The sequence below is a fragment of the Crinia signifera genome, chromosome 7 (assembly GCF_055691185.1).
Source record: "Crinia signifera chromosome 7, ASM5569118v1, whole genome shotgun sequence".
NCBI lineage: Eukaryota > Metazoa > Chordata > Amphibia > Anura > Myobatrachidae > Crinia > Crinia signifera.
Genome location: NC_139223.1, coordinates 164642967 through 164654569, shown reverse-complemented (window position 1 = coordinate 164654569; position 11603 = coordinate 164642967). Strand labels below are relative to the sequence as shown.

At 47.1% G+C, this 11603-nt stretch overlaps 1 protein-coding gene across 1 annotated transcript in view; it reads right to left on the bottom strand.

The window, feature by feature from the left end:
- Positions 1 to 6794: 6794 nt before the first annotated feature.
- Positions 6795 to 11603, bottom strand: part of PIKFYVE (phosphoinositide kinase, FYVE-type zinc finger containing) — a 144123-nt gene continuing 139314 nt past the window's right edge. Inside the window, exon 41 of the mRNA XM_083154232.1 lies at positions 6795 to 10615. Within this exon, the coding sequence (XP_083010358.1) occupies positions 10500 to 10615 (116 nt within the window). The 3' untranslated portion in view covers positions 6795 to 10499. The remainder of the gene's footprint in view (positions 10616 to 11603) is intronic.

Sequence of the window (11603 nt, the reverse complement as noted above, 5' to 3'; positions counted from 1 at the left end):
TGATATAATACCCCCACCTGCGGGACATCAAAGCTTCCCCCACCCCTAACGCTGGAGGATCAATACAATGTTATGCCCAGGGGTCTACACTACTGTTGACGCCCCTGTATGTACATATATATATATATATATATATATATATATATAATTATTATTATTAATATACATTTGGGCTATCTATAATTCTTTAACTGACCCGGCTTTGCTCCGCCCCTCTGGAAACCCCCTTCTGAAAATCCTGCGTTTGCCCCTGTTATAGGAACCAAGTCAGACGTAGCCGCAGCCATCTTTGCGTCTTTGGCGCACTTGTGCCTGCAACTTAATGCCGATTCCTTAACAAAGCCCTCACCGTGGCTTATATCTGTATCCAATGCAACATGTGCACCCTGTGCTGGTCACACCCCCTGAGCGCATGGCGTCATGATGTCACGTGTTGGGTGCGGAGCCACCATTGCTGGGAATTACAGCAATGCAGGGTGCTCAGGGGCTGTAAGGATGGTGCTGCGCGCATCAGATGCATCCTAAGGACACCGCAGGCCGCACTGCAGCATAGATTCTGGGATGCAGGGACCATGGCACGGCCAGTACACCCCTAGTTACAGCCCCAGACTAATGTGCAATGGAGACCACGGTCAGTGACACTGAAGAGCTGTCTTTATGCCACCACACAAATGTGTCTCAGCCAAAAAAGGTGGTGCAGTTCCTCAAGGTCTGAGCATGGCCTCCCATAGGGGGTAGATCATGGTATTTGTACACTCCCTTAAGATGCAACAGTCTGGAATTATTGAATCTTTTTTTATGTTCTTTTAGTTTGAATACTGACAGTTTAGAATCCCCTTGGAATGGAAATGATAACACTTGCGTGAGATGCAGCTTAACAGCGCCACCTCCTGGTGACAGACAGTGGTATCACGTCGTCGGTGCAGATATTTGTTACAAGGGTTTAAGTCCAAAAGGTGCCTTTTAGACTTTTAGTCCTACTCGCAGGCTTACCCTCTATATTCACCAAGCTTATATACAGTATACAGTGGTCCAAGAAAGTATTTGGACAGCCACTGATTGTGCAAGGTGACCCACTTAAAAAGATGAGAGGTCTGTCATTTCCAGCATATGTGGGGAAGTACAGGAAATCACATTGTATGATTTGTAAAAAATGTATTTGTATATTTTTGCGGAAAATAAATATTTGGACCTTCAAAAAGTTACACTCGATACTTTGTAATGTAACCTCGGTCGGCAATTACAGAGGTCAAACGTTTCCTGTAGTTCTTGACCAAGTTTGCGCACACTGTAGCTGGTATTTTGGCCACTATTCCATGACAGATCTTCTGTAGATCGGTCATGTTCTGGCAGCAACACGGACTTTCAACTCCCTCCACAGATTTGCGATTGGGTTGAGGTCTGGTGACTGGCTAGGTCACTCCAGCACCTTAAAATGCTTCTTACGGAGACATTCCTTAGTTGCCAGGGGGTGTGTTTGGGGTCATTGTCATGCTGGAAGACCCAGCCACGTTCCATATTCAGTGCTCTTTCTGGGGGAAGGAGGTTTTTGGCCAAAATCTCATGATACATGGTCCCATTCATCCTCCCCTTAATACGGATCAGTCGTCCTGTCCCCTTTGCAGAAAAGCAGCCCCAATGCATGATGTTTCCACCCCCATGCTTCACAGTGGGTATGGTGTTTTTGGGATGCCAACCATCATTCTTCTTCCTCCAAACACGCGAGTGGAGTTTATACCAAAAACTTATATTTTGCTCTCATCTGACCACATGACATTCTCCCAATCCTCCTCTGGATCATCCAGAAAGTCACTGGCAAACTTTAGATGGGCCTGGACATGTGCTGTATTAAGCAGGGGGACCTTTCTGGCGCTGCAGGATTTGAATCCATGACGACATAGTGTGTTACTAATGGTAACCGTTGTGACTGTGGTCCCAGCTCTCTTGAGGTCATTGACAAGGTCCCCCTGTGTAGTTCTGGGTTGATTCATCACCAGTCTTATGATCATTGATACCCTACGAGGTGAGATATTGCATGGAGCCCCAGGTTGAGGGAGATTGTCAGTGATCTTGTATTTCTTCCACTTATTAGTAATTGCGCCAACAGTTGATCTCTTCTCACCGAGTTGCTGCATATTGAGAGTAGCTCATCCCAGCCTTGTGCAGCTCTACAATTTTCTCCCTGGTGTACTTAGAAATCTCCCAGGTCTTGGCCATGGTGGAGAGGTTGCAGTCTGACTTTTTGAGGGTGTGGACAGGTGTCTTTTATACAGATAACCAGTTCAAACAGGTACCATTAATACAGGTAACAAGTGGAGGATAGAAAAGAACGTGTCTGTGAGAGCCAGAAATCGGTAGGAGTCCAAATACTTATTTTCCCCAAGAATATACAAATATATTGTTTAAAAATCATACAATGTGGTATCCTGTTTTTTTCCAAACAGATGTTTTTGGTGAAGTTCTCAAATATTGGATCACTAATTTGAGAAAATGCAAATCGAGCAATTTTTGAATGGCCGCGCAGGCGTACCGTGTGCATTGCGTATGCGCAATGGGAATTACTGACTGATAATGGTATGGATCGTAAGCACAATGGAGCCACGGTTGGACTGGCAGGAAGTTGGGACATAAAGGGTCTGTTGCACCGGGAAATTTCCATACAAAAAATTAGTACGCTCTATTACCCGTTGTATACTCTATGCAATTGTTCATTCTAACGTAGGGGCTCTACCACGGACAAGGTAATCCAATATGTACAGAAAAGGGTTCACCGAAACACAAAACATAGCTTTTATTAAACAGATAATTCAATATTTGCAGATTGCATTTAAAAAGCAGCAAACAAATTTGTATTAAAAACGTCAGAAAGGAAAACGGCAGCAATAAAATATTCATCAGCGCTGAGCCCATCGCCCACCTTCCTTTATCAATTTGTCAAATATGTTGTATGACTAAAATAGAATAACGGCATCAACTACTGCCGCAATGCAAGGCTCAGAACGCGGAGCTGCCACTGGCATTATGGACGTCAGACCAAATTATTTATCGAGTGTCCAATCTCATTTCAGCCGACAGATGTTAGTATCAAGCTAAGCGGATATGCAGAAATTAGGGAGTCAGAGTTTGGAGCGGCTTCTGTGCCGCCTGCACATTACTGACTATTGGGAATCTGCAGATGCCCACCATCCGTTCTGGGGGGGCGGGCGGATGAATGTGTTCTGAGAAATGGGGTGCCTGCCACGTGTCTAGGGTTACTCCTTCTACAAAGTGTGCTTATATTTAGGGGTAATTAACTAAGACCGGACAACATCCCATCTTCAACAGAATTTTAGTAAATGTACCCATTATATTAACTATATATTTCAGGAACAATTAATTCAGCTTAGAGGAAATAATTTATTTTTATATATTTTTGCAATTGCAGACCATGTGGAATGTTATGGTACAGGAGGTCAGATGCTATCACAACACCACACCTGATATGGTGGGTCCAAATAATGACCATGGTTGGCGTGCCACGTTGGATCTGTTTTGCTGGACACAATATGCGATAGTTTGGTATTTTGCTGGAGCAGGTCCGCAACGTTTCATAAAGATTGGCTGCAGACTCTTTGGGGGTAAGGAGAGGGCGTTTTATATAAAAAAAAAACGGATTCAATTTCCCAATACAGCGGTGAGTGACTGTTGTTTTGGGGGAAGGACGAGGCCGGGATCTCAGTTGGAAGATTGAGATTTCCTGGCCGCCTTGTTGGGTTTGCGGTGAACGGCTCATACGACCAAATGGGACACACAGCCGCAGGTGATCCGTTGGGGTGCAGGATCATTAATACAAACAGGAAGAATCAGCTGCCTCCTGCTCTTTTCCCATATTAATACTATCGCCATAGTTGCCTATTCTCTACGCACTGCCCTGGAAAAGTAAACAAAACCCCCAGAATCCCCAGCAAGTTTTTTGGGCGGAGCCTGGATTACAGACCATCACCCGCATACGACCATTCCCGGTGCAACTGGTAGGGCCAAATGTGTTGCCCGTCCCCACTACACACAACTTAGAAGCGGTACCTGGCTGTGTCCCGATCCTCTGTACTGTAGAGGGACAATAACAGCCCATACCACCTGCAAGAGCTCTGTTGGCAGTGACTGCAGCAGCAAGGGGAGCGCTTCACAACAGATGCGCCAGTGGAGGCTGGCGGTGCACTGCTCCATGGAAAAAGCCGCTACGCCACTAATAACGCCATGATGTGCGTGATTAGGTTGACATGGGTTAGGTCGACAGTCAAAAGGTCGACATGGGGTTTGTCACATTTTTTTTTGAGCCGACATGTGCCGGCAGGCAGTATTTCATGCCCTACCCTCTACTAGGGCATGGTGGGAGAATAAAATAGTGTGCCGAGCGCAGTGAGCCATGAGAGGGGACGCGGTGCTACGTTTCAGTGTCCATGTCGACAGTGTTGACATTCGGGACAAAAAAAATGCCAAAACCCCCATGTCGACCTTTTGACTGTTGACCTAATGACCATGTCCACCTAATGGTGTCAAGTAACATTGTGGTGCCCTAATGATCCATACCCACCCCCATTGTATAAAATTTAGGAAAATAGAAATGTATTTTTGTACTATGCACACAAAGGGTTAATTCCTGATCTGCTGTACCGGCAACGGCGCCTTCTTCACCGCCGGCATCTCGGGCCTGACACTTGATGCCCCACAGGTAGAAGATCTGACAGTGGCTGGGAACAAAGTTATCTATTTAAAGATCCCTTCATTGACTTTCCCAGGGCTGCTCTGTGATGACGTTACTTCAGGTTCTGCTGTGGCCACGGGGAAGTGCGGGTTCTTCTGTAGCATCTAATTAAGCTAAACTCAAAGACAATTACAGGCTCAACATTGAAGAATACGGTCAGTGTCTTAAGTTTCATTGGGGCAGATGTATTAACCAAGGGTAAGTGCAGAAATGCACTTAATGCTAGATAACGTGGGGAGGGGCGGGCGGGGTGTGAGTGGGTTAAGTTTTCCCCAATGTATTACTAGTGCATCTAACGTGTGCTAGTGACAAGCATGATGCGTTATACACTTGGCGGGGTGGTCCCCTGCAATCCCCCCCAGTGGTTAGCGGCCCGTCGCTTTCGACAGCTCAGAAGGACAACGCGAGCTCTGCTGCTGGCTCCGGCCTGCGCTGGAGATCTCACGATAAAAGCGTTGCCTGGGGAGCCGATAAGGAGAGCAATTTAAGCTGGGCATAACTGCTATCCTTATTGGCTGGGGAGGGTTAATAACATTTGCCCATAACGTGTGCCCGCTTCTCCACTTTATGTAAAAGCTGGACCCGTTATTTTAAAAACCTTATCGCACCATCCTACATCTTCTCCAGGAGCTGACCGCAGTTATGGGAAGGTCGGTGCGGTGTGAGCTTGTGGCCAAGCAGGTGTAGCTGGACCTCTTACCTGGTGCCACACCCGCTCACCTTCAGGCCGTGACAATCAAACTGTCCCGGTAACCCAACTGGACCCGGACACGATGACCTAGGTGGAATGAGATGAGGAGAATACCAACCTTCCTGGATGCTGATCAAAGCGCAACCGGGTCGTCAAATCCGGGTTTCCGGCTTAAGTGAAGGTCATTCTCTGCACTGAAGGCCTCAGAGCATGAAGTCTCGTCTATCGGTACTCACGCACCAGGTGAACGTGTAAGGCCCACTGTCCTCGCAGAAGGCAGGAGACAGACGCGGCAGCCGCATAAAAACAGACAGACAGAGATGACACAGACGCTTACCTTATGCAACTCCGTACAGGTCCCTGTAGGCCAGTGGTTCCCAACCTCAGTCCTCCAGACCCTCCCAATGGTTCATGTTTTCCAGGTCACCCGGCAGGTGCACTCATTATTCACTGACACATTTTAAAAGATCCACAGGTGGGGCTAATTACTTCACCTGTGATTCTGTGTGGAGTCCTGGAAAACATGAACTGTTGGGGGTCCTGAGGTTGAGAACCACTGCTGGAGGCAGACAAAAGCTTTTAATGCCCGTGTTAGATTAAATCTGGGGTAGCCAACCCTAGTCCTCGAGAGCTACCAACAGTGCATGTTTTCCAGATCTCATCACAGAATCACAAGTGAGCTAATTAGCTCCATCTGTGGATCTCTTAAAATGTGTCAGTGATTAATGAGTGCAGCAGCTAGGTTGTCTGGAAAATGTGAACTGTTGGTAGCTCTCGAGGGCTAGGGTTGGCTACCACTGGATTAAATCCTTGTAGGGCTCTAGGAGGGATACTGGTTTGGGACCCCCACCACTCCATTTCATCCCAAATTGCCTTTCCCTTGGCATACCCCCCCATACCTCTACTTACAGTACTTAAACTATACATGCCCCAACCACCCTCACCCCAACATTGGGTGTCCCCCATATTCTGCATTAAAACACAGAACACCCCTCTATACTTCAAGCCAACTAGCATTGGGCAGACTCATGCCCCCCACAGAAGCATAATCCTCCATCTCCAGCCCCATCTGGTGTAATATTACCGGGGAAACTTGTGGAACTAGAATACCCAGCAGGTTTAGTCATGCTGAGGCTTGTAGCTCCACAACAACTGGAGGGAAAAGGTTGCAAAGTAAAATTTCGCTCTCTCCTTTTGAGTAAAAATTTGCAGCATAATCATTGCAGAAACGATTTCCCAGCGATCCTGGAAAACATTTCCACGGCAACGGGCGGAAGCTTTATCAGCTTTTGTACTTTCCCCAGTGGCAGCAGGAAACGGTCAGGCGGCAGCACCTGAAAGGACCACACCAATCAAACGCCTGGTTTACAAGTTTATTGTTATACCTATTATAAAACAGCGGAGTTGTCAGAGAATCAAACAATGTTGGTCTATTAAATAGTATGGCAACTATTGACAAGTCAGTCATATAAAATAGATATTAGAACAGCTTTGAACCAAATATATATAAATATATACACATTAATAAACTGTACAAATGCTTGACATCCATCTGTTCAATAATAGATTCTACACAGGTAAAAATAAACTGTAATGCAACAAAGCAGACAAAATAACAACAGCTCTGTAGTGTTCATTCTAGCACCCACTATCTTTGAAAACCCATGCAGTTCCTCTTCCCTGCCTGGGGTGTCGCTGTCTGCTGTGGTGTTTCTAGCACAAGTCTGGTTTGCATATGAGTGTTGATATACAGACCACACTGTGCTAGAAGCACTATAGCAGACAGGCAGGGTTGAGGAACTGCATGGGTTTTCAAAGATAGCGGGTGCTAGAATGAACACTAGCGATGGTACATAAAATGACTGGATTGGGCAACAACCTTCCAACAGCCGGTCCGTCGGGTCATCTACCGGTTATACCGCCGCCATCGCACTATATAAAATATACACTGGGCAGGCGAGGGCGTTCAATCATACTGAAGAGGGCAGCACGTCTATACATGGCATTTAGAAAATAATATTAATACTTTATTTACATGATGCCGCAAGTCAGAAAAACGTCATTTTCCTGGACATAGGAGTAAGTTAAATACAAAGGGAGTTTATATACAGAGTGATATTATTATATTCGGTTCCCATGTGCTGTAAAAGTATACGTGTAACTTGTGATAACGCACCTCACAGGGAACAGCTATGTGCCAAGGTAAGCCGATTAATGTGCATACACTTCAGCCGATGGTACAGGTAGCCCGTTCTAGGAGGAAGACGGCGGTGGAACCAGTCACTGGCGAAATACGGCTAATACTTATTCAGGACTGATTGCATTCTACTAACGAGGCTGCAGCACTGCAGGCGAGCAGGATACATCTGCGCCACGGTCTGTGCATCCACCCCAGCCCACTGCGCAGAGACAATACATAGAGACTGGAGTGCATACAGAAACAGAATCACAGAACGAACGGTCTAATACAAGCTAGGTAGAAGCAAATTCAGATCACTGGATCTACTGAAATATTAAACCGCAGCGTTCAGGTGATTAAACGTGATCTATGTTCCGTCACCTTAGCGTTCGAGCTCGCTGCGTACCAGACGGAAGCTGGAGAAAGGTGTTTCAGTAAAGACTGCTGCAACGTTGGGTGGTGGAACTCGTCCTTTTATATAATTCATTTAGCGGCAGTCACAGCTCAGGTGTGACCGCCGCAGGTGCATAAACAGACACTCATTCTAAGGTGCGTGGTGTAAGGTCATTAGTGGCATATGATTATACATTAGATTTCTGCAACAAGACGATAACATAAATGTGTGGGAAAAGACAATGGGGGATGCTGGAATGTAGACTTATGCGGTTTTCTCCAGGATCCGGAATGCGAGGTGCCCGTATCTCAGTGGAAAACCTCGATACGTAACATAACATTAATTGTGCACAAGTCACCACGTCATAAAGGACTGATCCCCAAACCCCACAAAACATAGTATCACAAACTAATATCCGCAGTGCAAATAATAGCAGCGGTAACAGTTCCCGCGTATATACCGGGTACCTACAATGCCGCAGCGCCAGGGAGGAGTCATATCAAGGCTAACTGCGTTGTCTGATGGGAGGCAGGTCCTGCTTAATCTCAGAAGCGCCAATGCGGAAAACCAACAATCCCATACAGTGATCTCTCCTATGTTCTACAGACAGCCTCCTCTTACCCGCGGTTATTCACAATTGCAGGTTGTTTCCCGGGATTAGCGTGCCTGCGGGCATTCGCCGTACACACGCCATACATAGGATTGAATGGGGAGTACGGTCCCATGCAGCTGTGGGTAGTCAAATCCGTATCACCTCTGAGAGCGGTTCACTCTTTTACTCTACTCACAGGGATCGGTCGCCGCAATGCTCTCTTAAAAAAATTGCCGGTATTGCTGCGCGGACATCTGGTTATATTACGGCCACACAGCGGGATAAAGCCACATTTACTTGCTGCTGTAACGCATCTAAAGCGAACACCAATAGGGCTCTGAGCTCTGCCGCTTTCTCATTATTTGCAGAACACAGGTCCTATTTGGGGCGTCCATTAGCACAAAATACATCTTCTACGCCGAGCGTCTCATGCCGCGTATAAGCCAGCTATCGGTGTGTGTGCAAATACCGCAAACTGTCTATTTTCTGTAGCGACCATGAAAGAAATGGAATTCTCTGTAAAGCAAAAATATGCAACAATACATTTTGTGCGGATATAAAACAAAAACATAATTAAAACATAAAAGTCATAATAATAACAACAACAACACAAAGGAAAAACAAACAACCACCACAGACTGAATCCGCATGTAAAACGGAAATGGTTATTTCTGTAAGGGGGAAGCAATAAACATTTCTATCTATTGCATACATCCGAATTACAAGATCATCCATATACTGGTGGTATAAATGGAAGCAGACAGCCTTCTGTGCAGGACGCTACATGAGATGACCGGTCAGGGACCCCTATGGGAACTAGCACTAGATAGGAAACATTACTCCTTGCTAACTGCTTGATTGGACTCTTCTAGTGAACACAAAAGAGTTTGGTCAAATCCACAGGATGCCGTTAGCCAATGGCTACCGGGAGCCACAAGTCACCGCTCATAAAACACAAATATATACACAAATAGTCCTCATTCTGGCACCCTGCACCTTTCAAAACTCATGCAGTTCAACTTTCCTGTCTGGGGTGTTGCTCTCTGCTGTAGCTCTGGTCTGTATCCCAGTGCTGAGATCCAGATCAGACTGTGCTAGAGAATTGCATGGGTGTTAGAATGAACACTATTTAAGTCACTCTAAACGTTTGTTAGAATGTACCAATATTAATGTCAGTGACGTACGTGCACTGGAGGATTTATTACTGAGGTAGTTATTTAAATGCTCAGCTGTGGTCATCCCACTGGCCTTCCTTATATGGTTAGACTTGGCTTCTTCAGCCAGACTGCAGTAACGGGCTGGGCTAATACTGGCCTCAGGGCATAGGAGAGATCACTAAATGCTGCTACACCTGCAGTGCAAGGGAGACTGACAGCCACAAGCCTAATGAGTAATGTTTTAATTGTGAATCAGGTTGAAATGAAGCATAATGAAGCAATAAATCACATCTTACAGAGGCCGGGTGCAGAATGGGGGGTGGGGGGCAGAATTGGGGGCCACAGGGGGTACACAGCTATACCACATAAACCACTTTAGTGGTTTTTCAAAGTGCTACTGTAGCTCTGAACGAGAGATGACATCAAATAAATAATGAGGCAGCTGAGAACATGGTTCTATCCCGGCCCGGGGGACAGCCTTGTGCGCAGGGAGCGGGGTGACACATTACGTTATTGAATGGTTCCCCCGTAACGGAATTCAGTAATGCAGGGGCCTACTTCCATACAGTCCTCATACAGTCCCTACGTTACAATGTAACAAAGGCAGTCGTTCTGTAGGTAACACCACACAAGGTTTCACCCCACTAATGATAACATGAGACCAAAGTGGTGATTTCATTTTTGTATACCGAAAAAAAAAAAAATTGTGCTGGGAGGGCGAGGTAAGATCTGACGGAGCGTGTCAGCAATTGCCACCAAGCGACGTCCAGTGGTCAGGCACCATAAGAAAATACTTGTCCATCGCTTCACAGAACCGCGTTCTGTACAGCTCCGGGGACACCACAGTCGGCATTTTACCTATGGAGCAAGAGGAGAATAAGAACGTGAGTTGTGTAGACCAGGAACATCGTCTAATACTATGCTGTAAAGCATGGGGTGAGAGATAAATGAGAGATAAAGTACCATTCAGCTACTAACTGCCATTGTTATGCAAGATGGCAGTTACTGTAGGAGCTGATTACATAGTACTTCATCTCCAGCCAGCTACGTACAGGTGCACCAGGCGGCACGCCAGCTCCGTACAGGTGCACCAGGCGGCACGCCAGCTCCGTACAGGTGCACCAGGCGGCACGCCAGCTCCGTACAGGTGCACCAGGCGGCACGCCAGCTCCGTACAGGTGCACCAGGCGGCACGCCAGCTCCGTACAGGTGCACCAGGCGGCACGCCAGCTCCGTACAGGTGCACCAGGCGGCACGCCAGCTCCGTACAGGTGCACCAGGCGGCACGCCAGGTTCACCAGGCGGCACGCCAGCTCCGTACAGGTGCATCAGACGGCACACCAGCTCCGTACAGGTGCATCAGACGGCACGGCAGCTACGTACAGGTGCATCAGACGGCACACCAGCTCCGTACAGGTGCATCAGACGGCACGGCAGCTACGTACAAGCGCATCAGACGGCACGGCAGCTACGTACAGGCGCATCAGACGTCACGTGCCAGCTACGTACAGGCGCATCAGACGCCACAGACGCCATGTACAGGTGAATCAGATGGCACAGGTGCATCAGACGGCACGTGCCAGCTACGTACAGGCGCATCAGATGCCACAGACGCCATGTACAGGTGAATCAGACGGCACAAGTTCCCATCACACCATAAAGCGTTACTAAGGATTAACCATGCGCCTGCTCTCTTACTGAGGACATATGGATTGAACTGATCATTAAGCTCAGGTAACAGCTGCTAATTTGGCCGGATCTAGCTGCTGCGCACACTGGGGACCGCTTAGCGAGCAGAGCCGGATATCGGTAATGAAGCCCAGAGAGGAGTAATGCTGGCGCCCTT